The following is a 14,413-nucleotide window of genomic DNA, read 5'->3' on the forward strand; positions in this document are numbered from 1 at the left end:
TTGACTTTCCATGAACTTAATATGTGTTCTTAGGGCAGCCCCTATCTCTCAGCCTTAGCATTCTCCTATATCTGATATCTGTACAATAATAATACACTGACCTATCTTATAGGGATGTTTGAAGAAATAATGCCTATGAAATTCTATGAATGCTAAAAAAAAACCCTACAAGAATGCAAGGCATGACTGTTAATACCACCACCAGCCATTCCAAGCCTATCTGATTTGTAGACCTTAACTTCCCAGAAACAGGCTGATGCGACTCTAATTCTTGCCCAATAAATCTTTGAAATACTTGAACATGATGACTTCAGCAAGGATACTATTTTAAATATATGTTAATTTTTATCTGATCATATTAATATATCTAATTCGCAATGTGACCTCGTCTGTGGATGCTTAAATCCAGAGATTATGGCCAGGAACAGACAAGACAGATCTTTCTATAAGCCTGAGAAATGCCACAGGTTTGCAGAAAGAAAGAAAGAAAGAAAGAAAGAAAGAAAGAAAGAAAGAAAGAAAGAAAGAAAGAAAGAAAGAAAGAAAGAAAGAAAGAAAGAAAGAAAGAAAGAAAGAAAGAAAAAGAAATGGGGGTGGGTAATCACTATTGTTTAGCAGCAGCTACCCAGGGTGATATAAAGTTTGGAGTTTCAGACTAAGATCTTGTTGACCCAAGTGAGGGAGCATGCTATCTTATTTTGTCAGATTATAGGCACTGGATCAAACTTTTTTCTGCTTTATTTTTTCTTTTTCTAGCCGTAGGTTATTAAGGATCAATAAATTATAAAATAAATAATGGATCATATTAAAATTCATTCCACAAAATGTAATGTAATTGCAATATTTTTCTATCCTTTCTTCCACAAAAATAAATGTTTCATAATTTTTACTTTTGGACAACATAACCATGTACATTTTTTTTAAAAAAAAGAACTAATTTTCTCAGAGTTGGTATAAAAAAAGACTTTAGAGTAACAAGTCAACCTTATGCATGTATACTCAGAAGTAAGTTTCAATAAATTCAATGAGATTTACTTCTAAATAAATTAGCATGGGATTACATGCTTAGTAAGGAGCAAAACCCACGAAATATTATATTACTGACTCACGAGGAAGCATGCATATCAAGAAAAGATTTTAAGATAAATGTTTGAGAAGGGGTGAGAAGAGTTAGAAAAGGAAACTTTCATTTTCAAGCAAAGAAACAAACAATTTTTCTTGTGTGTGATTTTGGTCCAGTTGAACATTAATACTGAGAAATGCTTTTTAATTTAAATGGAGCCCTATTCAATGTGTTATGTCAGAGTGCTGGGCAAATGCAAACACGCTACATAAGCAATAAGTGAAAACATTCTGGAGTCTCTCAATATGTCCCATATATCTTCAGAAAGCTCAATTTGGTGAAGAATGGGGACTATTTTAGAAAGTTCTGTTAAGGCAGTATGCATCATACACACACGATCAGACACAGAGAGAGATTTAATGAATTTAGTAACCTAACAAAGTTGAGAAATTGGCGTACCATCCATACTTCAAAGCAATCCTGAAGGAATTCAAGGAAGGAGGCAGAATAAAATGCATTGACTCTGCATGTTCAGAAGATTTAAAAAACAGAAAAAGATAATGCCGTCCAAGTCAAATTTAATGTCATCATCAGTTGACATGGAATTGTTCTACCTATAGTCTACCTATAGTCTGTGCAAGCAGCAGCACAGAACTGGACAGGAAGGCAGAAATATAGGGCTGGCCATTCCAAAACCATGTAGACAGGCCCTTCTGCTCCTATCTCACAAACTCTTGGTACCTGAGACCATTCATTTCTTAAATCATTTCCAACGAATTACCACCCCCCCAAAAACCCTAAAATCAGAATTTATACACTACAAAGATTAATAAAAGCTGAAATCCATTTAAGCATGACATTTAAGCATTTACCGTATAAGTATGGCATAACAATTATCTTACAATTTTACTCTTAAGCATATACTATTAATATAACTATTAATATACTATTAATATAACTATTAATATAACCATGCTGATTTTCTTGACTTTGCTTTAATAATGAATAAATTGATGGTGACTAGGTAGAGGCTAAATTGTTTCATCTTTTTAAAGTTGACAGGGATGCTGAATTTTGCTGGCAAGGGTATTAGGAAGAGTAGATAGGTCATTGGCTAGGGTACACTTTAGTTTCCAATGAGCCAAATAAAACTATCAAAATGCAAAAGCATAAAAATATTAATAAGTGATGCTGGACTTCATACTGGAAAAATTAAAAGAAGCAGAAATTGAAAAGGAGCACTCTGAAGGCTTGTATCAATTACAAATTAATTAAGAGACCAGAGTAATGTATTTATACGTAGGGTGAAGTATATTTACTCTCTTTCTTCAGGTTTCAAAGAAGAGACAGAGAAAAACATTTTCTAAAACAATTTATTTGAAGCTGACTTCTACAGCTGCCACTTATCCAGAGTCAAAGAGAAGAGACCCAAAAGAAATGGCCAAGGGCAACCACACTACAGTGACTGAGTTCATTCTCTTTGGCTTCACAGACCGTCAAGACATAAAGGCTGCCCTCTTTGTGCTTTTTCTAGCCATCTATATTGCCACTCTGGTGGGGAACATTGGCATCTTCGTGCTAATCTGGATCAATCCCTGCCTTCACACTCCAATGTACTTTTTCCTGAATAACCTGGCATTCTTAGATCTTAGTTATTCTTCTGCCATTACTCCCAAGATGCTGGCCAATTTCTTAGCTGAGAAGAAGACTATATCATTCAGTGGCTGCATTGTACAGATGTATTTGTTTGCTTCCTTTGCTGATGCAGAGTGCCTCCTGCTGGCTGCCATGGCATATGACCGTTACATGGCCATTTGTAATCCACTGCTCTATCATGCTCTCATGTCCCGTAAGCTCTGCATCTGCCTAGTAGTAGGTTCCTATTTCACAGGCAGCATGAGCTCACTGGTGCATACTTGCTTTACATTCCGTCTTTCCTTCTGCAGTTCTAATGTCATCAATCACTTCTTCTGTGACATCCCTCCATTATTAGCTATCTCCTGCTCCAACATTCATATCAATGAAACCCTACTCTTTGCTCTATGTGGCTCAATACAAATTAGCACTTTTTTAGTTATCCTTGTCTCTTATTTTTGTATCCTTTGCACAATCCTAAGGATACGGTCTGCTGAAGGTCGCCACAAAGCCTTTTCAACTTGCACCTCCCACTTGACAGCTGTTGCCCTTTTCTATGGCACCCTTCTTTTCATGTATCTACGTCCTAGTTCAAGTTATGCCCTGGACACAGACAAAATAATCTCTGTGTTTTATACTGTTGTGTTTCCAATGGTGAACCCTTTAATCTACAGTCTGAGAAATAAAGATGTGAAGGATGCCTTGAAGAGGACATTGGAAAGAAATCTGTGCTGCGGTTAGTGATGAGGAACAGAGAGGCAGTCTCCCAGTGCATTAGTTGTCTCTTGTGTGTTTGGAAGTTGTGCGCCAGCTTCATATTGCTTAGTGACTGAATACCAAAGGTCACTTTCTGTATGATTTCACCCTAATGTACTTGGTTGTTACTTGGATGAATGACATTTTCTCTTTGGTATATTCATTCCCTGCTGCTACATAATTCCATGCAAGGCTCAACTGCCTTTCTCAGGGGAGGGGCCTTAGATCAGTGGTAGAGCACCTGCTGTGTATGCAGAAAGTCCCAGCTTCGGTCCCCAGAATCTACAGTAAGGATCAGGCTGTAGATGATATAAATGGCCTCTGCCTGACATCCTGGAGAGCGGCTGCCAGTTTGAGCAGATAGCACTGACTCTGATAGGCCAAGGGTCTGATTCAACATAAACCGCTTCTTGTGTTCATGTATTGAGTTACAGCCCCCTCATAAATTTTAGTTAAAGAATATGCATGACATGCTGTCATTGTGCTCAGATTTACCCATTCTCATTTAAGCAGCAACCAATGAAGTAAAGAAGGACAGCAAAAATGTAAGCTCAATATGCTTTAAAAATAAATACAAGTTACTAGGAAGAAATGGGGAGGAGAGATGGAAGCTGGCTTCAGCTACAAACTCATTGTAACATGTGCTCTGGGCCTCACTTGGAAAAGAACTTTTAATCAAAAGTCTGTGGTCAGCGAATACAGCATGTAAAGAGAGAGTTTACACGGCAACCATGCATTCCTCCTAATGAGGTTTGGGCCTGATGGAAGAAATAATCTGAACAGACTCTGCAGTAAAAAAATGGGCTTGTGTGACTACTTATCTCCAGCAAACCCAATCCAAGTTTGAATCTGAAACATGTTAGGTGTTGCTGGCACCATAAGATATTCCTTTTATTCACTGGCTCAGCTTAAAAAATATTGCTTTGACTGGACTCTTTTAAGCTGTGTAATGGATCACTAACAATCAAACATGTTCAACTCACATTCAAAGTCTGAAAAGAAGACATGTTCCTCTCTCTTCTAATGTATTAAAAATAATTTATTCTGTTATATGATGGACATATACTTTCCTTCCCTGTCTTTCTATTATGATCTGGTTGGTGGTCTCCTGTGGGGTGTAGGTTAGGTTTTTTTCTGTCTGTTAAGGACCAATTAAAGTATAAGTCCCTCTTTGTCATTATTTATTGCAGGACCTTTCTAATCTGCACTGTGAAATGTACATTTTTGTTTACTTTTCCCTTAATGATTCAAGCCAAGGTAATTTGTAATTTTTAATAGCATTTTAAACTATTCTGTTACTTTCTGTGCCATGCGTTATTTCATAATATAGACAATGACTGGTATATTTGTATAAAGTAATAACTCCAGACACATAAAAACCTGCAACACAATTGCAGAAAATCCATCTGCTTACTCATATTTCACAATATTTGATTTGCATGTCCATTCCTATTATTATTTTTAATAACCAGCTTGTTTTTTTAATCCTAAACTTCCAGCCATATGAAGAGATCACTGTAACCTACTGTATATAATACTTACTGCATTTTGAAACTGGTTTGTCATAATAAAACAAGATGTTAGTTCATTATGGATAATGTTTTATAACTACTTGTACTAAAAACTAGTGCTGTCAGCTGGGCAAAGCATTAGCCCTGTACCAGTTTGGTACAGTACTTGGAGTGTCAAACTAGCATTGGGAGACCTGGGCTTAAATTTCTACTCAGCCATGAAGCTTACTGAGTTATGTCGTTCTCTTTCAATCTAATCCAGGCCATTTCTGCTTTGTTTTGCCAAGTCGCAATGACAATTCATCTTCTGCATGCAGCACCCAACATGAGCTTTTCTGTGGTTTTTAGTTTGCACTGAGATGTCCAAATGCACCAATAAAAGCAATTTTTAAAAGAGGATTTCAGGTGCTTTCATCACCATTGACTACTTTTTTTCTCCTTTGTGCATGTGCTATTGTGCTAGAACACTGATCAAAAGCTCATGCTGCCTCAAATTCTATTTCACCTCTCATAAAAAGGCAGTGATTGGCTGTTTGTGTACTCGCCAAATTAATTTCAAAGCCATTGGTGGAATCTTTGGGATACCAATTTTGAAAACCTTTTAATAGGTGAAGCCTTTGCAATTCCTATTATCTGTGGTGTACATCCACACAGACACTTAAGTTAAGGGATAGGGACTATGCATTCTACTTCTATGTACTGCGAGTGGCTTAAAGTATGATCTCACTGCATAGTTAATACGATATTTAAAATGTCATTTTAGAAATGCTTATGCTTTGTTTAGCATTTCTTACAGTCTTTAAGATTCTCATAGTCGTTTTAAAGCTTTTCAAATTTCCAAGCATACACCCAATTATGTTGTTTATTGAATGGTATCTGACTGTGACTTTACTGACTCACACTGTGTAATCCATCTTGAGTCTCAGTGAGAAAGGCAGACTATAAATAACATGCATAACAATAAAATTAAATGAATTCTTCTTCAACCTTGAGGGAGGGATTGGAGTACCTATAAATATACATTCCCACCTGGAATCTCATTGATGTCAATCCATCGTTCCATTTTTAACAGAAATATAATTTTCAGCAATGAGCACTTAATAATCAGAAATCCACACATAGGATTTGAAGTATCCATTTCAAAAATTTGTTATCTGCTGTATCACACTTTCAGTTCTTCTGTAGGGATGTGAGGTAGCTGCTGGAATGCAACAGCAGGAGGTGGAGGAAGCTGAAGGGGCGCAAGGGTAGCCCCAGGAGGAGCACTGTGTGGTCAAAGGAGAGACAGCAGCGGTCCATGAAGAGGCCCACAGTATTTACAGCGATAGGCTTTCCAGTGCCTGGCATTTTTTGTAAGTATGCCACAGTGTAAAGTGCTAATGTATAGCATATTCATTCCTTGAAGCTCACTAGTCATGGATACATTGGATGTCATAAGGATGTCCAGAGTAAACAAAACAATCCTCAGGTTCAGAGAATCCTAGTTTGGTGTACACCCAGTTTGGTGTACTGGTTAAGAGCACAGGACTCTAATCTGGAGAGCCGGGTTTGATTCCCCACTCCTCCACTTGAAGCCAGCTGGGTGACCTTGGGCTAGTCACAGCTCACTGGAGCTCTCTCAGCCCCACCCACCTCACAGGGTGTTTTGTTGTGGGGATAATAATGACATACTTTGTAAACTGCTCTGAGTGGGCATTGTCCTGAAGGGCGGTATGTAAATCAAATGTTGTTGTTGTTGTTATTACTTGTATGCAATCTGAAAAAAATGTCCAAGATGGGTATTCTGAGGGGATTCCTTGGAGAAGCCTTATAGAAAAAGTTTTAGAACTAAGGATATCAACTGGATAATATTTATTCCTCTTTTCCCTTTTTTCAACCTTCCTGCAGCTTTAATAAAGAATCTCTCTCTTTTTAAAAAAAACACCCCTTTACAGCTCCACTATTGCCTTGTATTACCATTCTATATGCCCACCCAGAGATAGCTGCAAACATTGAGGGTGAAATTTGATCAAGATGAGTAGCCATGTATTGTCGAAGGCTTTCATGGCCGGAGAACGATGGTTGTTGTGGGTTTTCTGGGCTGTATTGCCGTGGTCTTGGCATTGTAGTTCCTGACGTTTCGCCAGCAGCTGTGGCTGGCATCTTCAGAGGTGTAGCACCAAAAGACAGAGATCTCTCTCTGTCCACACTGTGGACACACAGTGTGGACAGAGAGAGATCTCTGTCTTTTGGTGCTACACCTCTGAAGATGCCAGCCACAGCTGCTGGCGAAACGTCAGGAACTACAATGCCAAGACCACGGCAATACAGCCCGGAAAACCCACAACAACCATGAGTAGCCATGTTAGTCTGTCTGTAACAGTAGAAAAGAGCAAGAGTCCAATAGCACCTATAAGACCCATAAGACTAACAAAATTTGTGGTAGGGTATCAGCTTTCATGAGCCACAGCTTACTTCTTCAGATACAGCTAGAATGTGAGTCCGTCTGTCCTTATATCTTGGAGAGTGGAACTACCTAATATGGAATTACCTAATATGTGAGCCCAGGTGACATAATTACTATCAGATACAAACGATTCTGTGATTCCATTACTCTTTCTGTGGCAAAATATACAGGGCAATAATTAAACATCAGAGACATGATATCAAGTATGGTTGTTCCCATTTTAATTTCTGCTTAAGGCAATAGCCATAGGAGCAGTACTGGAGGCAGGGAAGGATGGACAGACAGACAGACAGATAGATAATCTTGGAGAGTGGAGTGATTACAGAAGCCGAATGATAATAGCTGGTGAATGACAATGACAAGCATGATTGAATAGAATGGGGTATGCAGAGGGGTAGTGGGTGTGGAGAAATCAGGATTGGTAATGAGCCAGGAAGCCTTTGTCTCAATTCATTCCAGGTGGATGCATTGTCTTGAGCTTTGTTATCAGTTACAATTCATCAGTCTCTCTATCTAATCTCCCTTTGAAATTCCTCTGCAGGCTAACTGCTACTTTTATGTCAGCAACTGAATGTTCTGGAATGTTCTCCTCCATGTGGGGCTGATTCAGCCCATTTGGGGCCCAAATCAGCCCCAAACAAAGCACAGGAACATTCCCATGGCCAGTGCAATGACATCACTTCCAGGAGTTATGTTGCTGCACCTGTTGGGGAGCGTATGTGCAGTGTGCATTCCTGAAGTGCTTTCTGGTGGCAGGCCACCTCTGGGAGCTTGCCATCTCCTGCTGACCACTGGCAGGTCAGCAGGCAAGGTGACAAATCCTGGGGAGTTTGCCTGCCACTAGCGGGCACCTTGAGGGAGCAGGGTTAGAGTGAGAGCACTCCCCTAAGGAGGGCAGCTGCCCAGTGGCATAGCTAAGAAGAGAGCCTGGTGGGGAAGCAGCAGTGAGGGGGGAGCAGCTGGAGGGAAGACCTAACCAGTGTGCACTGCCTGTGAAGTGAGTTCAGAGGGAAAGGCCTCCTTCAGGTAAAAGCCTTGCTCAGAAGGAGAAGTGGAAAAATAGGATTTCTCTTGTGTAAGGGCTTCCTTGACAGTAAATGCTTACTTGAGAGTAAGAACAGAGAATTAGGAACCAGAAGTGGCCAAAGAAAGAGGGATAAAAGGCTTCAGCTGGAAGAGGTATGGGGACAACTGTCTGAAGGCTGAGAGAAGGGTGGGCAGCCACCACCACATGCACTAAGGCCTCAACAATTGGCATTCTGGCACCAAGGGAAGCCAGGAGGAGCTTTCCCCATGGTACCCATCCTGACAGAATAACACTTCGGTTAACCCTGCTTGAAGGGTGTAGTGGCCAGGACAACAGCCTAAGGAGTTGGAGGAAGGATCCTGACAGGTAAAGCTAGCCCTAGCAGCAGATGGTGGTGAAGGGTTAGGTACTGGCCAGGTCACTGAGGGTTATTAGTTGCTGGAGTCAGCAGTGTAAAACAGACAAGCCATTAAAAGTGCAAACTTTAAAGTTCTTGTGTGTTGCCTCATCTCTGGCCCTTCCCCAGGGGAACATGGCCCTGTGTCTTGGGGACTTCACAGACTTCTGCATATTCTCAGCCTAACATACTGCACAGGGTTGTTGTGAGAAAAACACACAGGAGAGGAGAATGGTGTAAGTTGCTTTGAATCCCCATTGGGGAGAAAGGGTATAAATGAAGAAAATAAATAGTACATATAGTTGAAGATGGGAGGTAAGTAAAAGTCATGTTAGTTGGTGGGTGGGAAGGAGAGAAAAAAGCAGAGAATAATGAGGATATAGGGGGTTGCTAGGAGGAGGGAAAGAGATAATAGTGTGGGAAGTGGATACAGGGGACCCTGCTTGTATACATATATTTAACTGGAGAAAAATTAATCAACACTATCCTTTGTATTTTTCCATTCATCTTCCCTCTTTGGCATCTCTTTTGAGATCTGATTGTAAGTCAGTTTAAGGAGCTACTTTTAAGTGACAAAGATGTGGAATCCTCACATTCTGCGATACAGACAAGCAGTGTATTATTAGTGTCATTTTCTATTCCTTTTTCCAAAATAAGATGTTTGAGCATGGACCAGAAACTGTCAGAGAAGTAGATGATAGAAATAAATCTATCTTCAGTTAAGCCACCAAGCCTTGTGAAACAGCATCATTCTACTAAAAAGGCCAATTTGCACTTTTACAAGGTCTATCAGGTACACTGGAGCTTGCTGCAGAAAATGCATACGTAGTGATGTGGAGACAAACTCCCCAAACTCTCAAGGAGAGTCCACAGACCATTGTGGTTTACAGGGTTGCCAGGTCCCTGTACTGTCCCAGCCAGGGGTTGGGGGATGACTCCGTACTCACTGGCAGAGAGTTCTTCATATGCACAAAGCATGCACAATGCGATTAAACATTCTCCCTACTCTGAATTAGCTTTGTTTTCTCTCAGAAATGTCAGAATGTAGCTGAATCTGATTTACAACGTAACATCACTATTATTAAGAAAAAAGGGATAATTTTAAAGCAAAAATAACACCAAATGTTAATTAATTGGGACTGCTACCACCAGCAAAAAGCCTAAAAAAGAAACTCTTAGAGAATCTTTTAGAAAACTTTTCGACCCCTTTGGAAATGTCTCGCTTTCATACTGATTTTCCCCCCAATGGAGAACATTCCAGTCATCCCCAAGTCTGTACAATATCTATTAATGGCATAGTAACAATGGCACTTTCAGAAATCAATACTGGGAAATGTGAACCCAGTTGACATAAAAACACAAAGCAAGTCCTGATGACTAACAGATACGGACTATTTAGATTAGCATTCTCTTTTGAAAGTGCCCAGCAAATAGCTCTGTCTTCATTTACAGGGCATAAATACCATATAATTTGTTAAAAAAAAATTAAAATTTTGAATTGTATAACTTGTTGAAATACATTTGCTATATTCTATCATTTGATTTGGCGTTTCATTACATGATAACTATTTCAGCTTGCCACTGATAGATTTTATATTTTAACAAGAAGATACTCTATCACCTCTTTTTTATCATAAGTAACTCCACTATCCCAATTGAATTCTAGAACTGGAACACCATTGTCTGAAGTTGTGAAATCCATTAGCACTCAGGTATATATACACAAGGATTCCTTGAGCATTAAGCTCTCTTTGTACATTTCAGCAGCCTTCATTGAAAGGAACAGGAAAGTTGTTCAACATATGGTAGTTCTTCATGCATATCAGAGCTCTTCCACCCTGAACATGCTGAATTTAAACAAACGATAGTTTTCTCTTGCTATTTTTGGATGAATAATGGTTGTAGTTCTATTACTTCAAGCCCGTATTTACAAGTGGTGTCATACAGGAAATGGAAACTATTTTACTATCTAATGCACTGAGAGCAACCTCCAGACCTTCTGAGTGCCACCACTTTTCTCTGCAATATTCTCTTGAGAGTATCCTTCACTTCTTCATTCCTTAAACTGTAGATCAAAGGGTTCACCATGGGAAACACCACAGTATAGAACACTGAGATTATTTTGTCTGTGTCCAGGGCATAGCTGGAGCTTGGCCGTAAATAGGTGAAGAGAAGTGTGCCATAATACAAGGCAACAGCTGTCAAGTGGGAAGTACATGTAGAAAAAGCTTTGTGGCGGCCTTCAGCAGACTGTATCCTTAGGATTGTACAAAGAATATAAGCATAAGAGATCAAGATGACCAAGAAGGTGCTTGTTTGTATCAAGCCACAGAGGGCAAAGAGGAGGATTTCATTCATGTGAGTATTGGTGCAAGAAAGTGCTAACAGTGGAGGGATGTCACAGAAGAAATGGTTAATGACATTAGAACTGCAGAAGGAAAGACGGAAGGCATAATAAGTATGTACCAATGAGCTCATGCTGCCCATGAGATAAGAGCTAGCTACCAGCCAGGCACAAACCTTGCGGGACATAAGCACTGGGTAGAGCAACGGGTTACAAATGGCCATGTAGCGGTCGTACGCCATTGCAGCCAGCAAGAGGCACTCTGCATCTGCAAAGGAAGCAAACAAATACATTTGCACAATACATCCTGCAAACGAAATTGTTTTCCTTCCTGTTAAGAAATTAGCTAGCATCTTGGGAGTAATGGCAGAGGAATAACTGAGATCAAGGAAGGCCAGGTTGTTGAGGAAAAAGTACATTGGAGTGTGAAGACAGGGACTGATGCAGATTAGACTGATGATGCCGATGTTCGCCACAAGAGTGGCAATATAGATGGATAGGAAGAGGACAAAGAGGACTACCTGTATCTCTTGATGATCTGTGAAACCAAAGAGAATGAACTCAGTCACTATAGTATGATTCCCCTTGACTATGTCTTCTACTTTCATTGTGGAGTAACTCAGGTGCAGCTGAGGGGAACAGATTTGAATGGAGAGGACAGCAGGGAAATTGCTTTAAAAGCTGTTTTGCTTCAGATTCCTCCTGTAACATGAAGAAGGAGAGTTGATTTACACATCATCAAGCCATCCAAGCTATAATGATAATTTATGGTCCTTCCCAAATGCAAGAAGAAAAAAAACCCAGGGCACATGAGTATTCTACATTAATGTTAAATGTGCTTAATGTTTGAGGATACAATAATTTATTCCTATACAAATGGAAAATCTGTAGCACTGCAAAATCCTACTGAGTTTCTTTACCAAAAACAAAAGTGAAATTAGCATATGCAGTGCAGAGAAGAACATTGCCTCTGGTGGACTATAAATTAATATATAATAATATTGATTTGGTGGCCCTGAAGGGCAGAAAGGTGGTTAAAATGTTATTAATAAATTATAACACTTCAAATACACTGGGGAAAAACACAAAACAATTACCAGTCTCCAGTGTTTTTTTTACCCCACCTCTTTCTCTGTGTACATTATCACTATTATGACCAGAGGGCTTATCCCCCCCTTCTAGTCACTGGTTCCGTTGGTTAGGCTGCCACCATGAAGCTGAAAAGGCTTAACCTCACACCAGCCACTTGGGAGCTGGTGAACCTCTGTTCATGTGCAAAGTACTAGTAAATGGTTGAGCAGGAGGCCCATGGGTAAGGACACTGTTGACAAAACTTAACCAAAGAAAGATCTTTATTTTACCACAGTTGAATATAAAATACCAAGAACACAATGATATATAGGAAGAGCAGTGCCGTAGACATAGTGACTAATAAAAAGATAGAAAAGGAAAAAGCCTAACTGTCCTTGAGAGTTACCAAATAGGTGTTGGTTTCTTAGGGAGGTAGGGGATAGAGGCAAGCCTACCACCCTCCTTTCTCCATTCCTAATGAACCATATACACCAAAGATTACAGCCCTTTTTAAACCCTCTCCCCTTGGGGACCATGACCAAACTGGACACCATGACCAAATTGCCCTCATGCATGTTAATTATGTATCTGGATTTATGATAGCACTAAAAGGCTAGAAAACGTACATTTATCCATCACAGGATTTCTGCTATAAGAATCCCAAGGAGAGCAAATGGTGTACTGCCCTGTCAGCATTTTATTGCACCTTACTTCCTGAGAGGAGATCAACTTTTCCAAGATTTGATTATCAAGGTGAATTATGGACCAATTTGACATCTAAAGGGCTGCCCAGTAATCCTTACCATGATAATCACTATCTTTTATGTCTCATTCACATACAAAAGGCACTTTAAATTTAGGAATTCTGTGTAGAGTGCTGCAGCTAAATTTTCTTTGGTCATTTACTTGGAAGGGTGTATTATCCTGCTAATGTTTTAATTGGGCATGCACACCTGTATCACAATATGTGTACACCAAGATCTAAGCAAGGTCACTAGTTCATAGGGTTGCCATAAGTTGGAAGTGACTTGATGGTTGTTGTGGATTTTCAGGGCTGTATAGCCATGGTCTTGGCATTGTAGTTCCTGACGTTTCGCCAGCAGCTGTGGCTGGCATCTTCAGAGGTGTAGCACCAAAAGAAAGAGATCTCTCAGTGTCACTGGTGTCACTGGTGACACTGAGAGATCTCTTTCTTTTGGTGCTACACCTCTGAAGATGCCAGCCACAGCTGCTGGCAAAATGCCAGGAACTACAATGCCAAGACCACGGCTATACAGCCCGGAAAATCCACAACAACCATCGTTCTCCGGCCGGAAAAGCCTTCGACAATATATTGGAAGTGATTTAATGGTACATGGCACACACACAAAATATGATAATCTACATTATGAACTGGGCCCATGCACATTGGATTGAGCACACTCATGCATATTGGAATGTTAAGCCCTGTATAGACATTCAGAGGTAGGACAGGCATGCTGGCTTGTTATTCTGGTATGGCCCCCAACTTCTACATGTAAAGAGTAGTTAAGATATATGTATTAAGTACTGGATCATCTGGAGGACTTCAACTGATAGAAAAGGGTGAGTTTTTCCAATTCCATCGCCTATGAAAAGCCTCTGATTCCCCCTTCACGCAGCATTTGCTGCATTTGGGACTGCAGCAGAAAGAGGAAAGTGAGGTCATGTGCCATGGATAGAAATCCTTCTGCCATCAGAAGCGTTCAGCAGTATCCATGCCTACATTTTCCCCTCCTCCTCACATGCAACATGTAAGACATGGTTGTTATACATGATTTAGATTTAGATTAAAGAACAGGTTCATTGGAGGATTGATCAGCATCAAAGCCTCTTGCCTAGAAACAAAACTAATAAGTTTGAGAATTATACATAAAGACAGGGCAAGCGATCTTAAACAATACAAAAGTAACTTTCTGTTATATGTCAGAATCCACATTTTCTTACGCTGCTCAAAAATGTTAGGCTTCAACTGCATTATTGATTTATTATCCCTATATCCTGTTATTTCCTTAGAGCCTCCTATGCAATTACTGTTGCTTCCACATGATGGTTTTACTCTGGTTTAGCATTCAAAGTTGAGGAGTGGGGCTGTACCATCCAAAGGATGCTGTCCCCTAATCGTCTTCTTTCCAAGTATTGCCC

General features: G+C 39.9%; 2 protein-coding genes across 2 annotated transcripts; one reads left to right on the plus strand and one right to left on the minus strand.

Annotated features, from left to right (window-relative positions):
- The first annotated feature begins 2,479 nt into the window (after window positions 1-2,479).
- LOC129323521 (olfactory receptor 5AS1-like) lies at window positions 2,480-3,439 on the plus strand. The gene has a single exon (XM_054970055.1). It carries the CDS (start codon window positions 2,501-2,503, stop codon window positions 3,437-3,439), a length of 939 nt encoding a protein of 312 aa, XP_054826030.1. The 5' UTR covers window positions 2,480-2,500.
- A 7,013-nt stretch (window positions 3,440-10,452) lies between these two features.
- Window positions 10,453-11,787, minus strand: LOC129323522 (olfactory receptor 5AS1-like). Its single transcript, XM_054970056.1, has 2 exons — window positions 10,846-11,787; window positions 10,453-10,497 (listed from the first exon to the last, which is right to left on the minus strand). Exons 1-2 carry the CDS (start codon window positions 11,785-11,787, stop codon window positions 10,453-10,455), a joined length of 987 nt encoding a protein of 328 aa, XP_054826031.1.
- Window positions 11,788-14,413: the final 2,626 nt, after the last annotated feature.

This window comes from Eublepharis macularius, chromosome 2 (assembly GCF_028583425.1).
Source record: "Eublepharis macularius isolate TG4126 chromosome 2, MPM_Emac_v1.0, whole genome shotgun sequence".
In the NCBI taxonomy this organism is placed as follows: Eukaryota; Metazoa; Chordata; class Lepidosauria; order Squamata; family Eublepharidae; genus Eublepharis; species Eublepharis macularius.